General features: G+C 39.4%; 1 protein-coding gene across 10 annotated transcripts in view; it reads left to right on the top strand.

Moving 5' to 3' along the window:
* Ube2e2 (ubiquitin-conjugating enzyme E2E 2) overlaps positions 1-26,375 on the top strand; it is a 320,722-nt gene that overhangs the window by 157,909 nt on the left and 136,438 nt on the right. For 3 of the 10 annotated variants that reach the window (XM_017315958.2, XM_017315960.2, XM_017315956.2), the window contains exon 4: positions 8,971-9,012. The exons of the other annotated variants lie outside the window; for them this stretch is intronic. In XM_017315958.2, the coding sequence (XP_017171447.1) occupies positions 8,971-9,012 (42 nt within the window). The remainder of the gene's footprint in view (positions 1-8,970; positions 9,013-26,375) is intronic. 10 annotated transcript variants of the gene reach the window in all.

Genomic DNA, 26,375 nt, shown 5'->3' with positions numbered 1-26,375 from the left:
ATCAATTTCTTAGCATACCCACAGTAGACAGATATACTTATAGCTTCAGGATAGAATTGGCTTTGGGGATTGCAAATTGAAATTGTTAGTTTTGTTCATCTATCATTACTAATTTTTTGTTATCTAGGTTATATAAAAATGGTTTTTCATTACCATTTTTTCTGCCTTTAACCATTAAATCAATGAAAAGTTATGGTATTCTACAATAATAAAACACAAAAAGAAACACTCATTTTTTGAACATTATAAGGTAAAAGATGGCATCAGACCTTGTAGTACAGTAAGATTAGCTTATGGCAGCGTTCTGTGGATGTGCACGGGGAAATGAGTGGTTGATTTATATGAATATATTAGAGATGCTGACCCCATCCTCTCCTGTACCATTCTCCTGAAATCTAATTTTATCAGTATGCCCATTGGAATAAAACTCTGAAACATTAATTTGTACTAACCCCACTCACAAAAGATTGATTTATAAACCAGTAAATCACTTTTTACTTTACTATGGGAATGGTACCTAGCTCAAAAATATTCTGATATTTTGAAGTTCCAACCACCTTAGAAGAGGCCTCAGAGATAGAAGATGAGAAACACCAAGCCTCCCCTCCCTCTTCTGACTGTAACAAACATGATGGGTATGTCCTGATTAAATGTGTGGTGGAATAAGGGAGATTCATAGACGAAGTCCAGTTTTACTTAAGTGAATGTGTTATTTTAAGGGTAATTCTCCTAAGCCATTATTTAATAAGTTCTTTTTTTCTGCAAATTTCTGTGTTGACCATGAATAGCTGTCTTTGATTAGAACACCCATGCTCAGAGACATACTACTCTACAGAGTTTTAAAGACAGCATTTCCAGATCTCTGAAAAGCCAAGTCTCACTGCCATTGCTATGATAAATTCATCTTGTGTTGCAGAGAATCACCTAAGAAGAATCTCAATGAGATTGTCTACATTGGATTACCATCTGTGTCTATAGAGGTTATCATAATGAGGTTGATTGATATGGAAAGATCTAGGCCACTATGTGAGGAATCATTTCCTAAGTAGAGCAATGTGAACTATAAGAGTGGCAAAATAGAGCAAGCGCATAAATGTGTTACAATTAGCAGTTTGAAGTTCCTCTCTTGGCTTCCCCACAATACTAGACTGTTACCTGGAATTGTTAGCTGAAATCATACCTTTTCTTCTTAAATTGCTTTTTGTCATGATTTTTATAACAGCAACAGAAATGAAACTGCAATAGTACAAAAGATAAAAACTGAATTATGTATAGTCACAGTGTCCATAAATTCTGCAAATTGCCCTGTGTGCTGGCACACACCTGTGGTCTCAGGTATCAATAGGATGATGATTTCAAGGGTCACTATGGGCAATGTTTGAGGGCCTGTTTGTCTAAAAAATAAATAAATATATATATAAAAATTAAGCAAGAGGCACAAATTCTGTAAATAGTTTATTTTTTATTTTCTTTTTTAAATTAAATATTTTCTTTCTTTATATTTCAAATGTTATCCCCTTTCCTAGTTTCCCCTATGAAAATCCCTCATCCCCTCCCTCCTCCCCACCTCCCTCCTACCCACTCCCAGTTTTAGCCCTGGCGTTCACCTATACTGGGGCATAGAACCTTCACAGGACCAAGAGCCTCTCTTCCCATTGATGACCGACTAGGCTATCCTCTGCTACATATGCAGCAAGACCCATGAGTCCCATCATGTGCTTTCTTTAATTGGTGGTTTAGTCCAAGGGAGCTCTAGGGGAAATAGTTCATATTGTTGTTCCTCCTATGGGGCTGCAAACCCCTTCAGCTCCTTCATTTGGGACTCTGTACTCCATCCAATGGATGACTGTGAGCATCCACTTAAGTATTTGTCAGACACAGGCAGAGCCTCTTAGCAGACAGCATTATTAGGCTCCTGTCAACAAGTTCTTATTGGTATCCACAATACTGTCTGGGTTTGGTGGTTGTTTATGGGACGGATCCATAGGTGTCATAGTCTCTGCATGGTCCTTCCTTCATTCTCTGCTCTGAACTTTGTCTCTGTAACTCCTTCCATGGGTGTTACCCAGTACCCAGTACCCAGTACCCAGGAGTGATACTGCTGAGTCCTAAGGTAGTACTATGTCCAATCTTCTGAGAAATCACAGAACTGATATCCAGACTGGTTGAACCACCTTGCAATCCCACCAGCAATGGAGGAGTGTTCCTCATTCTCCACATCCTCGCCAGCATCTGCTGTCACTTGAGGTTTTGATCTTAGCCATTCTGACTGGTGTGAGGTAGAATCTCAGGGGTGTTTTGATTTGCATTTCTCTGATGACTAAGGATGTTGAACATTTTTTTAGGTGCTTCTTAACTATTTGGTATTCCTCAGTAAAGAATTCTTTGTTTAGCTCTGTACCCCATTTTTTAATGGCGTTATTTGTTTCTCTAGAGTCTAAGTTCTTGAATTCTTTGTACATATTGTATATTAGCCCTCTATCAGATTTAGGATTGGTAAAGATCTTTTCCCAGTCTGTTGGTTGCTGTTTTGTCTTATTGAAAGTGTCCTTTGTCTTACAGAAACTTTGCAATTTTACAAGGTCCTATTTGTTAATTATTGATCTTACAGTGCAAGCCATTGCTGTTCAGTTCAGGAATTTTTCCCCTGTGCCCATATCTTTGAGGCTTTTCCCCATTTCTCCTCTATAATTTTTATTGTCTCTGGTTTTATGTGGAGTTCTTTGATCCACTAAGACTTGAGCTTTGTACAAGGAGATAAGAATGGATCAATTCCCATTCTTCTACGTAACTGCCAGTTGTGCCAGCACAATTTGTTGAAAATGCTGTCTTTTTCCCACTGGATGGTTTTAGCTCCCTTGTCAAAGATCAGTTGACCATAGGTGTGTGGGTTCATTTCTGGGTCTTCAATTCTATTCCATTGGTCTACTTGTCTTTCGCTATATCAGTACCATACAGTTTTTATCACAATTGCTCTGTAGTACAGCTTGAGGTCGGGGATGGTGATTCCACCAGAGGTTCTTTTATTATTGAGAATACTTTTTGCTATCCTAGCTTTTTTCTTATTCCAAATGAATTTGAAAATTGTGCTTTTGAACTCTATGAAGAATTGAGTTGGAATTTTGATGGGGATTGCATTGAATCTGTAGATTTCTTTTGGAAAGATAGCCATTTTTACTATATTGATCCTGCCCATCCATGAGCATGGGAGATCTTTCCATCTTCTGAGGTCTTCTTTGATTTCTTTCTTCAGAGACCTGAAGTTCTTATCATACAGACCTTTAACATCTTTAGAGTCACAGCAAGGTATTTTATATTATTTGTGACCATTATGAAAGGTGTTGTTTTCCTAATTTCTTTGTCATCCTGTTTATCCTTTGTGTAGAGAAAGGCCACTGATTTGTTTGAATTAATTTTATATCCAGCCACTTCACTGAAGCTGTTTATCAGGTTTAGGAGTTCTCTGGTGGAAATTTTGGAGTCACTTATATCTACTATCTTATCATCTTAAAATAGTGATATTTTGACTTCTTCCTTTCCAATTTGAATCCCTTAGATCTCCCTTTGTTGTCTAATTTCTCTGGCTAGGACTTCAAGTACTATATTGATTAGATAGGGAGAGAGTGGGCAGCCTTGCCTAGTCTCTGATTTTAGTGGGATTGCTTCAGGTTTCTCTCCATTTAGTTTGATATTGGCTATTGGTTTGCTGCATATTGCTTTTATTATGTTTTCGTATGGGCCTTGAATTCCTCATCTTTTCAAGACTTTTATCATGAAGGGGTGTTGAATTTCGTCAAATGCTTTCTCAGCATCTAATGAGATGATCATGTCTTTTTTGTCTTTGAGTTTGTTTATATAGTGGATTACATTGATGGATTTCCGTATATTAAACCACATCTCCTGGCCTGAATGTTAATGTATCCTGTTTATAAATTAGGAGCTTGACTACAAATGAAAGTCTGGTTTTTCTTAGATGCTTATTTGGCCTCATTTTCTACCATTTCTTAAGGTTTAATGATATATATAATTATTTTGGTATATACTTACGATGATGGTAAATACTTACATTGGTGCATGTATTTATGCCTATGGTACTTACTTATGTTAATGTACATACTTACAATGGTGCTTTACACTATAGTGTAAGATTTGTTTATTTATTTACTTATTTATTTTTCCTAGTGCTAGAAACTGAACCTTTGGCTATATGCCAGTATTCTACCCATAAGCTACCATTATAGGCCTCTTTATAAATTTTCTGTACTATCGTGTCAGTAGGAACATAAATGCAACAAGAATTGTATGTGACCATTGACAAACTGCAGTCTTTCTCATGAAAACAGACCCAGTTTCATTTTCTAGGAAACAAATAATAAGTTAATGCCACAATTCATCTAAGATGCTTTTGTCTAGAGGAAATGAAAATTAGCCCTGTGGACATTAGATATGTTGTTAGAATCAAGCGTGTGTAATTTTAAGTTCTGTCTTAGAATGACTGGGTCACTGAACCTCACTGGGAACATATTCTCTGACTGTATTTGAATTGATCTAAAGGAGGAATCTAGTTAATGATGGTTAAATCATCTTTTCATCTGAGCAGCAGCTATCTCTGTGCATCTGCTTTCTATTTGACAGCAGTTGTTTCGGAACATGCCTTTCTTGTGGCTTTGCTGTAAAGGGATCTCTTCAGTCTCTTCAGTTCTAATCACTGTGTATACAGGATTGTCTCCTGACCACCAAGAGCTTCATCCTGTGATCTGACACTGAATCAGTGCCCTTGTTCTCTGCCTGGATTATGGCCCCATGTTTTAAGCCACCATGTGACAGCTGCCCCTGTGCTCATGTTTAGATGCATCTCAATGTGGTCCTCTTTAAACAAACTTTTTTGAAAGATTTATGGTGTGATATTGAGCGTAAATTCATTAATTTCTTTGAGGCATTTCATAAGCCCTAAATGGAGCTTATGGTTTATGGCTGTTCCCCTGCTAGCAGCTGTTCTTCTGGGACATTATTCCCAGAAGCACTTGCAGCACCACATGTGGGTGCTTGTCCTCAGTTCACTTGGAAAGCCCTGCAGACGGAGAATGTGTTCTTCCCAAAGGAAGCTGTTCCTTCCTGTGACACATTTGAATAATTCCTAGCTTTCGGTTTCAACATGTACACTCGTTTTTAAAATTGCAGAAGTGAAATTTTTATATAAAAATCCCCAAAAGTACAGCTTGGGATTGACTTAGTACCCAATTCATGTGTTTATTTTCAAGTGTCTTAAAGATATGTATAGAACTCTATTTTCCTTGCAGCTTTCAAACATTCTAAGCATGTTTCTCTGCCAGGGTAAACTGAAGAGATAGTCGATTGAACAGAAAGAATAAACCCTTAGAGGCTTTTCTATCCAAATATATATCTCCTGCTTTCAACACTGTGCTACTTAGAGGGTTATGTGACTGATCACATATCACTTGAAGTTCAGTGATGCTCAGACATACAGAAATATATGTAGGAATATGATAGGCCATAGATATTTGAGGATAGACTCGAAAAAATTAAAATTTGACATATGATAAAGGGGAGAAATATTTAGTGGCTTATACTAGTTTGAACATGAATCTATAATGAAAAATTGGATGTTCTTTAATAGTTGACCTGTTGGTAATCCTTAGTATTATAAATTACACTTTAACCTGCATAAAAGTGATATCTACATGTCATTAGAATCCAGAATGCTTAATGTAAAAGCATGTATCAAATGTAAGGTCAAAGACATTAGTAAAGTGAAAATTTCTTTTTGTTTTTTGTATCAGAGAAATAGTGAAGTTTTGTTAATGGTCAGCTTTTAGAAGGAACAATCATTGGTAATGTATAGAACCAAACTATTTTAGTTTAGTGGTACATGAAGGAGAAAAACAATGGTGTCCACATTACAACAGGACATCATAGAAGAACTGAAGATAGTGAAGTAATTGTTGTCAGATTTAGGAAATCCAGTGTATATGAGCTGAATCCTCACGCTAAAAAAAGCAACAAAACCCAGGAACACTTAGTTGTTGGTTTTTACCACAAGCCCTACAGAATTTTCATCTTCTTGTACACAAGCATTTTGATTTTCAGCTTTCCATTTAAAATACAGGACTATTTTACACAGGCACATCATTTCAATACTTAAGAAAAAAGAACAGAAAATAGGTAGCTGCTTGATAGAGTTAGGTTCTGTGTGTGCTAATAGCATTAGAATGTGCTTCCTGATGAGGAAGAACACAAAAGAAGTAGGCAGAGGAAGCTGCAGCCCTGTACTGGAAAGGGACCACACATAGTCTGGCTGTTGAGTGTACAGCTCACCCACAGCTCATCTGAGCTCATATTTTTATGTTATAACCTCAGTCTAGGTACTCACCAGACACTAACCTCTGTTCTGGTTTGTTGTCTCCAGAGAGTAATGGTGTACAGCAACCTACTTTCCCAGCAGGAAAAAGGAATCCTATAATGTTAGCATTGCATTGGTATTGTCAGAATGAGCTCACAGTGTTTCAAACTGTATTTTCTGCTCTCTCCATCAAGAGACAGAAGTGGAGCCCTTCCGGTGACATGGAACATTTCTGGTGCTAGCTCTTGTTCTCTGCTCACCAATCCATAGACTCCAAGGGAAAATGCCAGTCTTGATCATGAGGAGGTAATTATAGAATCCCAGGATACTTGAGGCCAGAACACAAGTCCCCAGATACCAATGTCCAAACCTGAGACATCTTGGAATGAAAAGGACCGTGACTGTAATCCATTCAACATGGAACAAAGAAACAAAACCCACATTTTATATCCCACAGCCATAGATCTGTTTCCTTGTCACTATGAGGATCATATTTAAAACATACAATTAGGATTATAATGTGACTTCTTTGAAATACACATACATCCTAAGTGACTATTGCTTCTCTTTCCACGGGTAAACAGAGTCTGTCCTTTTAAAGCTGAAATATTTGCTTAACTTGCTGTCTGTTGTCTCCATGCTTTCTTAACTGTACTTTAAATAATATACTGGCCCCATGAAAATCCTTAGTTCTGTGTGCCTGATTTTAACTGGAATGCTTCTGATCTACTATACCAAAGTCAAACATCTGCACACAAATTCATTTCTTATGACATTCTCTAAAATTGTGTGTGTGTGTGTGTGTGTGTGTGTGTGTGTGTGTGTGTGTGTGTGTGTGTTGGGGGTAAGGTGCCTGTGCAAGTGCATTAAGGTTTGTGCATGTAGGTGCAGTACATAAGGAGGCCAGAAGAGGGATCAGAAACCCTGAAGCTTTTGTGATTGAGTTACCTCACTCAGGATGATACTAGGAATTTCATAAATTCATTGTTTTTAATAGCTGAGTAGTACTCCATTGTATAAATGTACCACATTTTCTGTATCCATCCCTCTGTTGAGGGACAGCTGGGTTCTTTCCAGCTTCTGGCTATTATAAATAAGGCTGCTATGAACATAGTGGAGCACTTGTTCTTATTACCAGTTGGAACTTCTTCTGGATATATGCCCAGGAGAGGTATTGCTGGATCCTCCTGTAATACTAAGTCCATTTGACTTTGTTTAGAATCACCGAAGTTTGCTAAGGTACACCCATGGGTGTGTCTGTGATTAACGAATGGAGAGCCACCCTGAGTGTGAGCAGCTCCTTCCCATGAGAAGGAGAATGGGGATGAAAAAAAGCCAGCTTAGCGGATGTCCCCTCTCTTTCTCGTAGTTTCCAGGCTGCCATGATATGAATTGCCTTGCTTTGCCAGGCCCTCCCTAAAGTAATGGTCTGAATGTTTGAATATGTGAGCCAAAATAATTTCTTCCTCCTTTGTGTCACGTATTCGGTTACAGAGGCAACCAGTGCAATGAGCACAAAGTAATTCTCAGTCCAGAAGCAGCTGGGTAGAGTGGTAGCTGGTTAGTCATAGAGAGGTTTGAGGACTCCTTGGACCTTGTAGGTATCATGGGATAACCGTGAGATGAGAGATTGCTGAATAATCAGTGAACATGAAATTACCTGCTTCTAACTTTACTGGAACTAACTTTCAGTGTGAGGACATATTTTCTAATTTAAGTGGGAAGTACCTGCCCCTTTGAGTACAGGTGTGCTAGTGAAAACTTTAGCATCTTGAAGACACAGAAGTCAAATTTCAGAAGGATCTTAGAGTATGAATAAAAGAACATCTTGTCTGAGTATAACATAACTGTTTTTAAATGTCTTCTAGATTCTTGGCTGTGGGTCAATGGATGTATGGTTGGGAGGAAATCATCTAGTAACCTATTTATATCATACAAATGTCATGAGTTATGTGTTGCAAATATTCACTTGAGAGTAAAACTGCAGATAGTGTTAAGAGTAAGTAAAAAAGGCAGGCATGGGATTGCACAAGTCAAATCCACAAAGACAGGGAGTAAAGAAGAGGTCACTGGAGCCCATGTGAAAAGCCCATGAGAAGTTGTAATTTAGCAGGTACACAGTTTTTGTTTGGTGTGATGAAAAGACTTTTTGTAAATACATAATTGTGTTGTTTCTACAAAATTGAAAATGTATTTTGTGCTGACTACTTTTATGTCAACTTGACACAAGCTATAATTATTGGGAAGAGAACATCAATTAACAAAATGTTCCCACTAGAACATGGGAACAAACCTGTGAAACATTTTCTTATTGACTGATAAGGGAGAGCTGAGCAGGCCATGAGGAACATGCCAGTAAACAGTATGCCTCCATGGCTCTGAATAAGCTCTTGCTTGCAGGTTCCTGCACTATGATATGGAAGTATAAACAAGATGAGCCCCCTACCCAGCTGCTTTAGCTCCTGGTGGTTCATCATGGCATAGAAACACTAGGACGTATTTCATGAACATAACTGTATATTTAACAGTGCAGCATGGAAAGTGTTAGATATTGTTTACAACAATTAAAAAAAAAAGTATAGTGATACTGAACTGCCTTTATTTGCCAGGCACATGTTCTATGATTCCAAGTGGGTGCCAGAAGCTCTAAGGTAATGCCAAACTTATATACACTGTGCTTTTTCCTAGGTGTGTGTGTGTGTGTGTGTGTGTGTGTGTGTGTGTGTGTGTGTGTGTTAAGTCATATATATGATTATATATATGATTAAGTTATAAATTAAACATTAAGCACATGAAAAAATTAGTAATAACTTTAATAAAATATAGCAATAAGAACAGTATCCTGAGTGCCATAGATAGGTTTCTGTTGATGACTGAAACACCGTGACCAAAAGCAGCTTGGAGAGGAAAGGGTTTATTTGGCTTACCATTCCACATTATACTCCATCATCAAAGGAAGTCAAACAGGGTGGAAACCTAGAGGTAGGAGATGATACAGAGGCTGTGGATAGGTGTTATTAGCTAGCTTGCTCTGTCTGCTTCATAATAAAACCCAGGACCAGCAGCCCAGGAATAGCACCACCCACAATGGGCTAGGCTTTTCCTCATTAATCACTATTAAAATATGCCCTATAGCCAGATCTCATTGACGCATTTTCTCAATTGAAGTTCCCTCTTTCAAATAACTATAGCTTGTTTCAAGATGGCATAATACAAGCCAGTTCTATGATAGTCAGGATCTGTGTTAATGTCTGTTACCCGCATTACCACTGAAGGCCATGTGGATGGCCATGGTATATGCCACTGTCTGAAACAATGTTGATGTTTATGGGTCATGCTGTCACTGGAGGCCATACTGATCTGAGTGTCCTACACTGCCATCTGAGGCCATGTTGATGTCTATGGTCCAGATTGCCTCTGAGGGCTTTGTCTGGGTCTGGGGGCCATGTTCATGGTCTGTACTGTCACCAGAAACTGTATGGAGACCCATGGTCCGTATTCCCACCAACTGAAGAGCAAGGAGGTGACTATTGCTGTAATGTTGGTGACTGCAGACTTAGTGAAGAGAGAGGGATATGGGAGGCTTCCATGACAACTCTAACTTTCCCAACCCAAAAGTAACAGGCTGGACAGGAAGCCATGGAAGAGAATTCTTAAAAAGTATGATGGAAATGCTGAAGTGTAGCTCCCCATAATTGATGGCTTCTAGTGGGGTGCGGGAGTGGGAGGACTCAGTTTTATTTAAGGGGCAGACCACTGAGAGTTTGACAATGCTCTAGAGAGTATACAGATGAAACAAAATGGACTGTTTATTTTCATGTACCTATTTTTTTTATTCTTACTTTTATTTTCACTTTTTTGGAGGGGTAGAATAGAAGGACTGGGAGGTAAGTGTGACAGAGTACATGATAAAATTCTTGGACAGTCAATACAAATATTATGTTAAGAAGCCTCAGTCTGTGTTACATTCTAGATTCTCAAAAAGTATTTCCTGGAAAGAAATTAAATAAAGCTGAAAATTAAAATTTGAAATGAAATTCAGAGCTCACTTTTTTTTAAGTTCCAGGTAAGTGTGTTAATGTATCTGTGTTCCACTCTTTATTCATCCAAAAGTTACTTCGGTTTGATGATGAACACTGGTCATCCAAAAAGGAGCCTATGGCAGGAGGGGCAGACAGATAGACAGATGGATAATAGACATACAATTGCTGACCACCTTTTTTGTGTAAAAAACAATAAAAAAAAATTGAGATAGATTTCTTTTGCTTTTCAAAAATCAATTTTATAAAATGAAAAAAGTATATGCAAATAATACATAGAAAATAGAAATTTTGTTTGTAGTAAATTTTTGCAAGGAGAAATTTACATTATACAAATTTCAAACCTACAACAGTGAAAGTTAGAAAGTCTAGGAGTGATGGTGACCAAAGTCACATTGGCAACATGTGAGGGTTTTCAGTGTGAAGACACTTTCAAAGTAAGCCATTTGTGACTATTCAAAAGTTGATTGTAGTCACTGCTTGTGAGCAGCCATAATGATCTTAAATTGCATGCAACTTAATTAAGTCTCCACTTACTATTCCATATTAAATATCTGACTTCTTAGTGGCAAACTTGGGTCCTTTTTTTACATTGTTATTGTTGTTGTTAATGTGCTCAAATTCATCATGTCTGTATTTTGAAAACTAGTTTTCTCATGAAAACTGTGCTTTTTAGGACTAATACATCTCAGATGTATAATTATTTCACAGATTGGTATAATGACTATAATTAATAATAATTCTTCTCCTATATGGCAGAACTTTCTTTTTTGTAAATGACTGAAATATTTTCAGAAGTAGACTACCTTAATTTATACTTTAAGTTTGGAACTTAAAGCCCAGCTTAGTGGCACAAGTCTGTAATCCCTGCTTCTCTGGAGTGATGAAATAAATATGGAAAAATAAAAGATAAAATGAAACCAAGGAAATACAGTGTTAGAGCACTTGTTTAGCATGTAGGGGCTCTGAGATAGCCCAGTGGTAGATAGAGCACTTGCTTAGCATGCAAGGCCCTTGCTACCCTCCTAAAGGCAAAATAGGCAAACTACTTAGAAGTTGGATCAGGGCCAAACTTATCATTTTTAGATGTTTTATGAAATATATAAATTCTCCAAGCAGATTTCAATAATCAATGTCTTACCATCTAGCACCACCTAGAAAAACTGCAAAGCTCTAGGAAAATAGTTTGGGAGTTGAATGCCAATCAGGTAACACCCAAGGCCACTCTCCTCTGTTGCACTGCAAGCAAATTTGCCAGTTAGTGTCTTGGTTTCTCTATAAAATGGAAGTGGTGGTAATGACTTCTTCATAGGGGTAAATAAGATCACGTCTGTGAAATCTTTAGAACAATGTCTGGCCTATAACATGCTCAGTGTTCACTATTACCATCATTGCCAACAATCAAAATGGTTTACTATTACACCCCTGCTTCAGCCAGGCATTGGACTTCTAGTATATGGCAGAACTTTCATTTTGTGAATGACTGAAAAGCTTTCAAGAATTTAGAAAATTCTTCCTTCTGAATGTCTGCTACCAGCCCAGTGTTATTAGATAAGTAAGACATAGAAAAAATTTTTAAAAATCAAGGATAGGCTGTGCTATCAGGAGAGACTTGTACTCCTAAAACCTGCTGAATTCCAATATCCCCCTGTCCTTCTCCAAACTCTTATTAGCCAGCTTGCAGACAGCTTTAGTGTTTTGTTTTGTTTTGTTTGTTTGTTTTGCTTTTTTCTTGGATTTTTTTATTTACATTTCGTATGTTATCCCCTTTCTCAGTCCCCCCCCCCCACTAAATCCCCTATCCCATCTCCCCTCCCCTGCTTCTATGAGGGTGTACCCCCACCCACACACCCACCTATTCCCTCCTCCCGACCCTCAAATTCACCTACACTGGGGCATCGAGCCTTCACAGGACCAACAGCCTCTCCTGCCATTGATGCCCAACAAGGCCATTCTCTGCTACATGAGCAACTGGAGCCATAGGTTCCTCCATGTGTGCTCCTTGAATGGTGTTTTAGACCCTGTGAGTTCTGGGGTGGGGGTAGGGGTCTGCTTGATTAATATTACTGATCTTTCTATGAGGTTGCAAATGCCTTCAGTTCCTTTAGCCCTTTCTCTAATTTCTCCAATGGAAACCCCATTGGGGACCCCATGCTCAGTCCAAAGTCTGGCCAAGAGCATCCACCTCTGTATTTGTCAGGCTCTAGTAGAGCCTCTCAGGAGACAGCTATATCAGGCTTCTGTCAGCATGCACTTCTTGGCATCCACAATAGTGTCTGAGTTTGGTGATTGTATATGGGATGGATCCCCAGGTGGGGCAGTCTTTGAATGTCCTTTCCTTCAGTCTCTGCTCAACACTTGGTCTCTGTATTTGCTCTCATGAGTATTGTGTTCCTCTTTCTAAGAAGGATCAAAGCACCCACACTTCGGTTTTCCTTCTTCTTGAGCTGTGAATTATATGTTGGCTATTCCAAGATTTTGGGCTAATATCTACTTATCAGTGAATACATATCATGTATGTTCTTTTGTGATTAGGTTACCTTATTCAGGATGATATTTTCTAGGTCCATCTATTAACCTAAGAATTTCATTAATTCTTTGCTTTTAATAGCTGAGTATTACTCCATTGTGTAAATGAACCACGTTTTTTGTATCCATTCCTCTGTTGAGGGACATCTGGGTTCTTACCAGCTTCTGGCTATTATAAATAAGGCTGCTATGAACATAGTGGAGCATGTGTCCTCCTTACCGGTTGGAACATCCTTTGGATATATGCCCAGGAGAGGTATTGCTGGATCCTCCAATAGTACTATGTCCAATTTTCTGAGGAACCACCAGACTGATTTCCAGAGTGGTTGTACAAGCTTGCAATCCCACAAACAATGGAGGAGTGTTCCTCTTTCTCCACATCCTCGCCAGCATCTGCTGTCACCTGAATTTTTGATCTTAGCCATTCTGGCTTTTATTTTTTATAGTCTCTGTTTAGAACTCTGATGTAATTCTGATAGTTCTTCCTTTGTATGTTATTTTACCTTTTTCCCTTACTGCTTTTTAATATTCTTTGTTTTGTACATTTTGTGTCTTGATTATTGTTGCGGCCGCCAGCAGCTCGCAACATGAACGGTTCGACTGAGAAGGCTACTCGAGCTGTAAGAGAGGAATCTAGACGGGGCGAAAGAAGAAACGGAGCTAAGACAAATTCATTCTGATCAAAGCTCAAATTTTATTGTTGGGACACTAGTTATGAAGGAAGGGGAGGGGACCCGATTCCCGCCGAATAATCTCGGGTCCAGTAGAAAGGTGCACGTATGTGGCTCCTCAGGTTCCAGCAGTGGGCGTGGCAGAACGAATGAGCAGGAAGCTCCACCCTGAGCAAGCAGGTTTCAGGCTGGGGGAGGGGAGACTACAGATTATTATGGGAGAGGAGGAATTTCAATTCTGGATCAGTCTATTGGGAGTTCTGTAGGCTTCTTGTATGTTCATGGGCATTTCTTTCTTTAGGTTAGGGAAGTTTTTTTCTATAATTTTGTTGAAGATGTTTGCTGACCCTTTATGTTGGGAAATCCTCACACTCTTCTATTGCTATTATTCTTAGGTTTGGTCTTCTCATTTTGTCCTGGATTTCCTGGATATTTTGGGTTAGGAGATTTTTGCATTTTGCATTTTCTTTGACTGTTGTGTCAATGTTTTCTATGGTATCTTCTGCACCTGAAATTCTCTCTTCTATCTGTTGTATTCTGATGGTGAAAATTGCATCTATGACTCCCGATCTCTTTCCTAGATTTTCTGTGTCCAGGGTTGTCTCCCTTCATGTATTCTTTATTGTTTCACTTGTAAATCCTGGATGGTCTTTTTCAATTCCTTCTCCTATTTGGTTGTGTTTTCCTGTAATTCTTTAAGGGATTTTTGTGTTTCCTCTTTAACAGCTTCTACCTGTTTACCTGTGTTCTCCTGTGTTCGTGTGTGGTTTTTTTTAAGGGAGTTATTTATGTACCCATTTGTCCTCCTTAAAGTCCTTTACCATCATCATGAGAAATGATTTTATATCCGAATCTTGCTTTTCCAATGTGATGGTGTGTCCAGGACTTGCTATGATGGAAGAATTGGGTTCTGATGATGCCATGTAACCTTGTTTTCTGTTGCTTATGTTCTTAAGCTTTTCTCTTGCCATCTGCTTATCTCTAGGGTTACCTGCCCTCACTGTTTCTGACTGGAACCCATCCCTCCTGTGATCCTGGTTGTGTCAGAACTCCTCAGAGTCTAGCTGTCTATATGATTCTAGAATCCTGTGATCCTGAGATCCTGGGACTGACAGAGCTCATGGTAGTCAAGCTGCTTCTGTGATCTTGAAATTCTGATGTGACCAGGGCCCTGAGTTCCTATGATGCTGGGCATGTTCAAGCACCTGGGAATTGAGCTCTAGATGTTGTGGAATTAGTTGCAGAGCTAGTGCCCAAGGTCTGCTCAAGTCACTGGCTCAGACCAGAAGGCCAGCTTTAGTTTTTATTTTCTGCTTAGTACTGTCTACTTTCTGAAAGCTGTTAGAAACCATATCCAGCTTCCAGAAGGCAGGAGGCTTCAGGGTCCTGAAGACCCTGAGCCTTCACATATGCTATTCCTTAAATCCTGGCTGGAATCCAAACTCCAAGTCAATCCAGAAACCTAGTGTGGCAAACACTTTCTTGAACACAATTATTAGAAAAAAAATAGTATTATACAAACTTTTCCGTAAATAAAAAAGTGGAAACTGTATATATTCAATGTGAGAGTAAACAAAAATAAAACTTGAACATAAAAACATTTACATATTGAGAGACCCATGCTCACAGCACAGCTTTCCTCTCACACTAAGCGAAATCTTTACAGTGTAATTCACAGGCATTTGCTTCATGAAACAGGCTTTTTTGCATTAATGTATTGTTTAAAATAGAAGGGACAGAGCCATCATATAGACTGTCCAACATCCTGTCCTCACATTGCTGAAATGATTTCATCTGTCTCAATGAGCCAAGTTTGGCTACCCATCCTCCATAAGCCAATTAAAAGAACCAAATAAATAATGAAGGCAGAAAATGCATTTATTCATTGTGGCCTCTGGAAAGAGGGACAGAGATTCAGCAACCCTCCTGCAAATCTTTGTTTGGGGTTTTGAAATAAGGTTAAAGTTTAAGTAAAGGCCAAAGTCATGCAAGTGTAAGCAGTCAGCTGTGGTCCTGCCAGTCATTGACACCTTACCCCTGCCTTTCCTGTAAGGTAGGCTAAATAAACAATAACCTTTCAAGGAGAGAAATTTCTTCTCTGGTTGGTGCAGGCTATAGGCTTTTCTCTTTTCCCAGCATGACATTCTAGGGGTAATTCCAGTTTTTTTACAGTCCATTGTTTCCAAAGTCTGATAGCCAAAGTAAGGGCCACAAATATCTCTTTTGAATATTCTCGTCCACAATGACACATCCTCAGTTGGCAATTGTGTTGAGAATGACCTTCTAAGTAGCTTCAACATTCAGTTGGGGGGTTAGGGGATAGTTGGAGTATATTTCATCTTTTTAAAGGTTTTAATTTTTGTGAATTTTATATAGTAGTACTATATAGATCTGTTTCACCTTTCCTCCCAACATTCTGTTCTCCCTTCCCAAATTCATGAATTTTTCCTCTTTAATTATTACTGTGACACACACAAACATACACACACACGTATGTGTTATATGTTGTATTGTGTATATATATGTATATGCATAAATGTATATACCACCTACTGAGTACTAAGTTCATTTAGCATTGTCCATATGTACTTGTGTCCGAAGCTGACTGACCACTGAGGATTGCTAACGTATGTGAGAGCTCATTCCTGGAGAAAACTGAGCCTCTACTGTATTTCAGACACCACTGCACACTTAGAGCTCTTCATCTAGGGGTTGGACCTTGTGGAAATTCCCTCATCCACATTGGCATGTTATCATTGGGAGTGAATGGCTGCACTTTTCCTAGTGTCAGAGCACACCATCAAGCAGCAGGCATCCTGATCCCTCTTCTTCAGTGCTCTCTTCAGTATAGGGATCTCTTTGCAGTTGTCTGCATTCTGACCAGCGGTAGATCTCTGTAGGAGTCTTCATCTGTTAACAACAAGAAGCTTCTCTGATGAGCGGTGAAAGCTACACTTGTCTACAAGAGATTAGGATCAGTATTTAGAAATTTAGTAATTAAAAATTAGTAATTAGTAAAAATTAGTAATTTAGAAATTACATTAGTTTAGGGAGATGGCAGAAATTCACATTCTACTTTATGATCTGTGACATCTCTCCAGCTGCAGGTATTGATGAAGTTTGCAGGTACCAACCATGAATTCCATCAAGCATCAGAAGGTATCCAATCAGACAGCCATTGGCTACCTTCAGGATACAAGTACCACTGATGCACCTTTAGGAACATCTTATCAGACTTACCATGTTTGTGGATCATGGACTTTACAGATGTAGGAGTGCCAGTTGTTCCTCTCCCTTCGCAGCATGCTTTACTATTAGCACCTTTCAATACTTTGATGCATTCCTTGAGGATCAGTTCCCCAAGTGACTTCCTTCATCCAGCTGTCCCCAGTTCCTAATAGATTATGCAGCATGAAGTCATTGATGAAGGCAATATTCCCATGATGCAGTCACCTATCAGCACACAACCAAGTAGGGTCAAGTGTTTACACAAGAGGCTTTTAAATGTCTTATACAAACCACAGCAGTTGGTCATAGAAAACCTCTTTCAGAAGGTGAGATTTTAAAGCTACAGATTAGATTTTTGAGAATGATCATGTTACTATCTCTGGCTAGACCAGTCTTAGAAGAAGAACCAACTAGAGTGGATGGCTGGCATCTGTTCTTCTTCATAGGAAACAGGAAAAAAAAAGAGGCATTTCATAGGGGAAAAATGAGGCAAACTGAGGCTGGAGAGTGAGTAGAAGGCAATCACACATCATCTGGTAGGCTAGCTAAGAACCATGAGTGAAGGTAACCAAACCTGGGTGGCAATGGCAGCTAGTGGGTCTTGTTTCATTACAATGTTTGCCAAGTACCCTGATAAGCACATTGTTCTAACCATTTAATTCTCAAATCCTTCATGGGTACATATAATCAGTTCCACTTTCAAATGTTAAAATCAAGTATCAGACAGGAGTCTATTGAGGTTAGATTGTTCATAACAGGGTGAAATTTTAAAATTAATTAATGCTCTGGTCCAATGGGTTCCAAAAGTTGTACTCTCAACTGTTACACAATAAGAACCTGTTATTTCTCACCTCCCTACCCACTTTTCTCCCTACTCCTTTGACCCTCTAGACCATGATATCTTTAGTCTCACTAGTCCCAAGACACAGTTGCAGCAGTACAGTGTACTGCTGGAAATGATTTCCAGTCTTGTATTCTTTTTTCAATTATTTTTCCCATTCATCTTTCCCTGTTTTTTTGCTGCATCTCTTTGCGAAGAGCCTTTTGAGTTAGGTTGAGGTATTGAAGGGCAGATTCCTGGCAATGCCATACTCAGGAAGAGCATGGTAGTTTCAAGTTCATCAGGGTGAGCATGTCACAGGAAGCACAATGGGGAAAAAGTAGAATGACTCCAAATACTTTGAAGTGTCCTGGTTGATGTTAGTTAGCAGACCTGCCCCCAAGTAAGAACTAGGTGTGTCAGGACTGATATGTTTTCATTGAGGAACTGAAAAGTCAGTAATTCAGAAATTTCTTTCACCGTGTGCCTTGAATATTCTCAGCATCTTTAATTTGGAAATTATGTATAAACAATATAAATGACTGCTTTCCTTTAGATGCTTACAGAAAGTGTCATGTGATAAGACATTTTGGGGGGAATATTTAGTACTGCAGTTCTCAGCTGTGGGGGAGGGACTATATATCATAGCACCAAGACTTACATCCCTCACCTCAGAGCAGTCACTTGAGGTTCAGGGTGATCCCATGTGGATGTCCTACCCCACCCCTCTGCCTATGACTCTGGGCCTCAGGCTGCTGGGGAAGAGGATAGGGGAAACCTGCAGTCCATGGCAGGGGCTACCACTAGAAAGTGAGTAGCAGACTGTTTGCATGGAAGATGTTAGATCTCACTGTGCAGATGGTTAGGACTTAAACCAAACTGACAACAAAATTTCATGAAATTAGCCAAAATAGAGAAGCATGAAAAAACTAAAATGAATTTGGCTTTCATAAGAAATGTAATGATTTTTGCAATTTTCTTTTAATGTGTACTTTGTAGTACTTTCTCATGTTTCAGAGAATTTACACCTTTAAACATTCTGTTTTGATATCTATGATCCAGTAAGATAAGTCCTTTGCCATTAATTACCAACAATGACCTTGTGTTTTGTTTGCCTGTGAACAGTTATGTTGTATGGAAGAGTTCTTTACTGACCCTCAGTGGACATAATTGTTTTTTTGTTTTTTGTTTTTGTTTTTGTTTTTTATAGTTAGCACTGCAGCCTGTAGCATCACTGACCTCATAACTCTAATGTGTATGTTGACTGATAAAGGACAGTAGTGACTTTGAAAACAGAGAACAAACAGTGACTTCCATTTCCAGCCAAAAAAAGAAGTAGGAAACCTGAGTAACCAAAAAGTAGTCCTCACTGTATTGTCAGCATCTCTCTGTCTGCTGCATATACACTGAGGGGCAGGTTTGGGTTAGAACAGTGTGACCTAAGACAGATCCTAGTGCCATGTACACTCAGGAGCAGGCTGGAGTGGAACAGTGTGACCTTGAGACAGGTCCTGCTGCCATGTACACTCAGGGGCAGGCTCGGGTGGTACAGTGTGACCCTGAGACAGATCCTAATGCCAAGTATACTCAGGGCAGGTTCTGGTAAGAGCAGTGTGACCTTGAGTCAGATCCTAGTGCCATGTACAGTCAGAGGCAGGCTCTGGGTCAGAATAGGGTGACCCTGAGGCAGATCCTGCAGCTGCCTGTTCCCACCACACTTCTCCTTGGACACCACTTTCTAAGAGAACAAATGGCAACATTTCCAGTCATACTGACCCATTAACCATAAACATAGTAGCAACAAGATTCCATGTGTAAGGATACTTTATGAGAAGTATTTCCACCAGTGTTTATTGAACACTGGCTTTTTATATAACTACACTTAAATTAATTTTATAATAAATTTTGACTTTTCTTCCTATTCCACCATTTCCGTTTATTTTTATGACATGGCACTGGTCTATTTATTAAAATAAATGTCTATGCCAGGCGTGGTGGTACTGTAAGGGTCCAGACTTTGCCAAAGAATGATACCCAGGACTCAAATAGTATGTAAAAGCAGAGTTTTATTCTGCAGAAGTCCAGCATGCTGGTGTCTCCCATTACCAATAGAGAAACAACCAAGTGAGCTCGCAGGCCTGATTTGAAGCACATTAGGGGATTCTGAGGTAGGTGGGCTTTGTCTTGCTCCATCTCTAGGGACATTCCATTACCAGGGTGTAGGGGCTGGAAACTGTTGCTGAGGCAGTCTGGAAACTGTTGCTGACCCATTGTCCTTGCCTCAGACCAGGTGGGGCACTTCTGAGGCCTGGACTTGCCTAGACTTGCCCAGTTCTTGGAAACAGATTTAGGCTTTGTCTCCTAAATTGCCAATTTGAAGCCTGTTGTGAAGTCAGCCTAGCTTTCTCATTACATACCTTTGATCCATCAGAGTTTGAAGCCAACTGGTTTACATGACAAGTTCTAAGCCAGCTAGAGTTACATGGTGAGATCATGCTTCAAAAAGCAAACAACAATAATTTTGTCCAGCTCAATGGATTATTTCTGTAATGGTAATAATCATTGAGCCTCTTTATTCAGAGCCCACACTCCTAGCATTACTAAACTTTGTCAGAGAGCTTAATAATTTCTACCCTAGTAGAGATCAGGGACCATGAATTCATTTGTTGTTTGCATTGAATGTCGCACTTGGGTAACTGTTAGAAACATAGCATTTGAAACTGTACAAGTAATAGATTAAAACTTCCTAAGTTTTTTTAAAACTGTTGTCAATGGTTTTATTTATAGCCTGAAATATCTTCTTTATACAGGTTTTTGTTGAAATCAGCATGCTTCTCAGATTAAAAAAAAAAAAAGATTTCTGTGCTTTATGTTAAAAATAATTGTTGATTCTAGCATCCAAATATTTTCCCAGCTTCATATGTTTACATTCTGAATTCCTATGGCAACAAGAAATAGCTGTCTCCTGAGAGATCCTGCCAGAGCCTTATAAATACAGAGGCAGATGCTTGCAGACAACCATTGGACTGAGTGCAAGGTCCCAAATAGAGGAGTTAGAGACAGGACGGAAGGAGCTGAAGGGGTTTGCAATCCCATAGAAAGAACAACAATATCAACCAACCTGACACACACACATACCCAGAACTCCTAAGGTCTAAGCCACCAACCAAGGAGTACACATGGCTTCAGTTGCATATGTAGCAGAGGACAGCCTTGTCAGGCATCAATGGGAGGAGCGGTCCTTCGTCCTATGAAGGCTTGATAGATGCCCCAGTATCAAGAGGGGGGGGGGGCTCATAGAAGCGGGGGAGGGGGATGAAGGGGGTAACCGGGAAAGGGGGAATTTGAAATGTAAATAAAGAAAATATCCAATTAAAAAAAAGAAGAAGAAAAAATATTCCTGTGAATCTCATGACTTTGCAACACCATCAGATTATATTCTATCATTGCAAGCTGTTACAGACAAGGCAATGGTGCTGTGCGCAGTTAACTTAGTCCATTTTTTTTACAGCTCTGTCCAGCTGGGCCATTGGTAATAAAATCTTCCATTTACACTTTGTCTCTAGTGTGAAGTCATTTTTCTGATTTTGAATAGTGTAGAACCAAGGTAGGACTTAACTGATAGGTGATGTTGTTATAACCAGTATGTTTTTGAAAAATACCTTTCAACAGCCATTTGCTATATGTAATGGTTTGAATGCAAATGGCCTCAATAGGCTTATATGTTCAAATACTTGGTCCCCAGTTGGTAGAACTGTTTAGGAAGAGGTATGGCCTTATCGGAAGAAGTGTGTCACTTGGGTCTGGCTTTGATGTTTTATGAGCCCATGTCATTTTCATTTACCTCTCTTTGTGTCATGCTTGTGGTTTAGTGAACCGTGAGCTCTCTCATCTGCTGTTCCAGTGCCATGCTTGTCTGCCTTCTGCTATGCTCCCTACCATGATGGTCATGGACTCTAGCCCTCTGGAACTGTGAGCTCCAGATTGAACCCTTTTCTTTTATAAGTTGCCTTTGTTGTGGTGTTTTGTCACAGCTACAGAAAAATAACCAAGGGATCTATTATATTTTAAGATTTTACAAATGGGAAGTTATACAGAACAGCGTATTGGGTTTGAATTCTGAATCTCTCCAAATTTGGACTTGATATCTAATCCTCTAGACTATAAAGGGAATAATATGCCTGCCTCGTTAACGTATAAGAATGAAATGAGGTACTGTTACTAATGTGTTCCTCTGTTCTGATAGTCCCAGACTTTGTTGGTCCAGAACAATCACATTCACCCTCCTAACATACACAGTACATCAAGGGGTCCTCAGGGTGTGTGAAGAGTCCTGTGTGGCTGGCGTCACACAGAGCTCAGTCTTGTTTTCAGGTTAACTTTTTACCAGATATGTATTTTACCCAGTTTGCTCCCCACACTGTAAAAATTTAAAAAAAAAGAAGAAGAAGAAGAAAGAGAGAGAGAGAGAGAAGAAAGGAAAAGAAAAAGAAGAAGAAAAGTTGAGAGACTTTCCTCAGTGAATTGGGTGGAATACAGCGGAAGAGTACAGGGGTCCAGGCTCCCACTGGGCAACACAAGAGGAGCAACAGGTTCCCTGAGGCAGATAAGCTCACTTGGCAAAAGATGCTAAAGTATCATTTGGAGACTTCAGTTTCCAATGTTGTCCACATTAAGGCATATATAAATTTACATACCCTTCCTTTTTGAGACAGCTTTTAACCCCCAGTGAAATTGTAGTGCAAATCAACAAATTCGTGGCAGGGTCGCCTCTGATTGCAAGAGTTGGTCCCACAAAAGAGTAACTAGGACCATGATAAAATCTCAGCCTCTTTTAATTGCACATTCTTCAGTGACAATTTTCTAAGGATTTAAAATATGTTTGTTAAAACAATAAATAAATAAGTCGTGAGGGCCTAGAGAGATGGCTCAGCATTTAAGAGTACTTGCTGCTTGGGAGGGGAATGTGAATTCAGTTCCCAGCATGTACATGGCAGATCACAGCAGTCTATACCTTCAATACCAGGAGATCCAACACTCTCTTCCAATTTGCAAAGACACTGCATGCACATGGTATGCATATATATATATATATATATATATATATATATATATATATATATATATACACACATATACATATATACATATATATATATATATACACCTACACATAAAATAAATGTAAATAAACCTTTTTGTTTGTACGTGAACAGAATGGGATGAGGTTCAGTGATTCACTATGCCTGAGGCCCAAGATTTGATTCCCCAGTGCCATGAATAAAAAGTAAATAAGTAAACATGAATAAAGAGAAACAAAAACCTGAATTTCAAACCAGCTCACTTAGAAGTTCTGTACTGTTGTTTTTTTATACCAGCTGCCCAAAAGGGAAAAACACTTTCCATCCCTTTCCAGGGTCACTCAATGTGGAGGAAATTGCTAACATGTTCTTATTTGTGTTGCCTCTATCTTGTTTTTTTCTTTTTAAGATATTTTCTTTATATACATTTCAAATGCTATCCCAAAAGTTCCCTATACCCTCCCCATGCCCTGCTTCCCTACCCACCCACTCCCACTTCTTGGCCCTGGCATCCCCCTATACTGGGGCATATAAAGTTTGTACTAACAAGGGTGTTGCCTCTATCTTAAGCATCAGTCTTTCTTGATTCTTTTAGTTCTTCTTTGTAGAGTGCAAGAAACAGTCCCTGGGGCCTGTCAGATCCTGGCTGTTACATACTTGGTATATGAACTCAGGTTGATGGATGTAACCTTTTATGTTAGTGACTCTCATCTGGCCTCTATTCCCTGCCCATGGCCTTCTTAGCAAATGTCTCATACTCCTTCTGTATGTAGATTCCTGGGGTTCTGCTGGAGCCTAGCTCAGTCCCACACGCTTCACACGTTGCCCTCTGCTCCAGTCCTCCTACACATTGCCTGGCCTTCTATTTGATGTCGCGGTGCAGGTTTCTGTGATTGAATGTATAAAGCTTACATTCTACATGCCTGCAAAACTGGCATCATATTGATAGTGCCAAAGTCCTGCCAACATGAACTGTGACCCCAGGATCCCCTCTAACTTCAGCTGCTACAGCCTTTGTGTACCTAGAAAGCTAAACACAGGAGAACAATCCCAAGGAAATCATTCCTTCATGTTCCTGGGCAAGGAGGATCCCCTAGAGCTGTCTTCCCCCAAAAAGTCTTAGAACTAGATTTTACACTTTTCCACTCTTATGGGCTGTAAATGGATGGGTTGTGCTGATTCATAAGATGTCCTTAAGGCATGTTTCCATTGGTCTTGCTACAAATAACTTGTCATAATATCTTTAAAAACCACCCTTGCTGGTGATGACTTTAAGCATGCTTCTTCCTAGGCCAAGGTACAGTTTTCAGACCTTTATATTATAACTTTTCATGTAAGTCTGGAAAAAAAAAAAAACACTCACTCTCCCATGACCTGAACACTGCAACATTTTTAAATGGTCTCCACCAGATGAATTAGTCAGCTGCCTTGACATTCTCAGCCTTGCACGGTTGCAGCACATGTAGCTAACACAGAAATGCATGGATTCTGCATTTCAAGAGAGTATCCATACCCACCTCTGAAACCTTATCAGCATGATCTGTCTTAATTCCTTTCACTTCTGGCCATACAAGTCCTTATCAGCAGTGTCCACTAAGACATTATTTATCCTCTCAGATAATTAGTAGCATTTTGAATGCTTTCCAAACTCATCCCCAGAAAAATGCCAAAAGCTTCTGAACTATATCATTGCCTAGTACAGTGACAACAATAATCTACTTCTCTGTATAAGTTCTCTGTGTTAGGTTAACCTTCCAAGGCCAGGAAAAAATACCTGAAGTGATAAGTAAGATAATAAGTAAGAGAGATTCCTCATGGTTCGAAGTTTTCAGGGTTATAATTTCACAGTTTCCAAGGTCACCATCAAGAGCATGGTGAGCACTGATCATCAGCCACAAGAGGGCCTGGCCTGCTTCTGCTGCTGTGGTTGGGACACTTAATCATATCATTTAGAGCACTCATGGGGGAATAAAGCAGTCAAGGAAGTCTCTGCTGTGCTCTAGTGCGTTGTTTGAATATGAATAGCCCTCATAGGCTCATAGGTATGACCTTAGTCACCAGTACTACATAAGAAGGATTAGAAGGTGTGGCCTTGTTGACGAAAGTGCACCACTAGGGGTGTGCTTTGAGATTTTAAAAGTCCATGTCAAGCCCATTGTCACTTCTCCCTCCTGTCTGTGAATCTGGATATAGAACTCACAGATAATTCTCTACAGATATATCTGCCTTGTATGCTCCCATACTTCCTACCAGGATAGCAATAGACTAAACATCTGAACCTATAAGTCTGTCCCACTTAAATGTTTTAAGAGTTGCCTTGGTCATGATGTCTCTTAACAGCGATAGAAAACTGTCAAAGACAGAAGTTGGTACCAGGAGTAGGGTATTGCTGTGACAGGCCTTACCATGCAGCTAGTTGGTGAAATGTGACTTTAGATTAGGAAAGAATTTGAACATTTTAAGCAGAGAATACTAGGCCATACTAGTAGGAGTGTATAGTGGTGCTGAGGCCAATGTAGATTAAAATGGAGTATCTCAAGAGGTTTCAGAGGGGAAGAATATGAGTCAGTATGTGGCCTTGAGACCATTCTTGTGATGTTTTGGCAAAGAATGTGGCTGCTTTTGTCCTTTTTTTTTTTTGAAAAAAATCTGCATGAGGCTAAATTGAAGAATTTTGAATTAATGGCCATGGCAGAGGAGATTTCAAGACAGCCTAGTTGACTCTGTTATGTGGTTTTTGATGGTCACACTTAGGCAGATCTACAATGAAAAAGAAGAAGCTGAGCAAGAAAAAATATAAAATGTACAGTTTGAGGATAGATGGAGGACCAGGAAATGTGATGGAGTAAAGTCCAGTACTCAAAGAGATAAAAAGTTTAAAGAAAACTTGATGCTAAATGAAATAAAAAGATGGTAACCTCAGGGCCAATTGAGCTTCCAGCTTCTGGAAAGGTAAAGAAAAGCTTAAGCAGTAAAAGGAACCATCAAAACCAGAAGGCTGCTGAAAATGTAATTGCATGAAAAAGGTAACTCCAACCCAGACAGCAGCAAAACATGGCACCTTTGGCCATATTGTTCTGGATGTAAAGTCAAGAATATAGGAAAGAGGATGTGGAATCTTCCTTCTCTGCTAAAGTAAATAGTTGAGGCCATGTACATGTCAGGGGTATTCTGGCATGGAGGCCAAGAGAGGCCATTGCATAAAGCTGTGAAGGTGAAGCCTGGATTGTATTGGAGACTCCAAGATGTTTGAGATGACGGAGTTGTGGGATACCTGACCAGGAGAGCTGCTAACAGAATATAGAACCAGCCCAAGAGAGAAATGTGTTGCAGTCAACAAAGCTGAAAGGAATTGAAGGTCTGAAGAGCATTGTGACATCAGATATATAAGTGTAGAATTTGGAGTTTGCTTAGCTGGTTTCTGCTCTTGATTTGGTCCAGTATTTCCTCACTGTGCTTCCTTTCTTCCCTTTTGGAATGACATTGTTTATTCTGTGTCACTGTATATTGGCAATCTGCTTTTTTATTTTGATTTTACTTAGGGTTACAGTTAAGAGATTGCCTTAAGTTTCAGAAGAGACATTGAACTTCATACTGTTAAACAGGGTTAAGATTCTTACAGACTATGGGAACTTCTGAAGTTGG

This window comes from Mus musculus, chromosome 14 (genome assembly GCF_000001635.26).
Source record: "Mus musculus strain C57BL/6J chromosome 14, GRCm38.p6 C57BL/6J".
Classification (NCBI taxonomy): Eukaryota; Metazoa; Chordata; class Mammalia; order Rodentia; family Muridae; genus Mus; species Mus musculus.
This window is presented reverse-complemented; position numbering and strand designations above follow the sequence as displayed.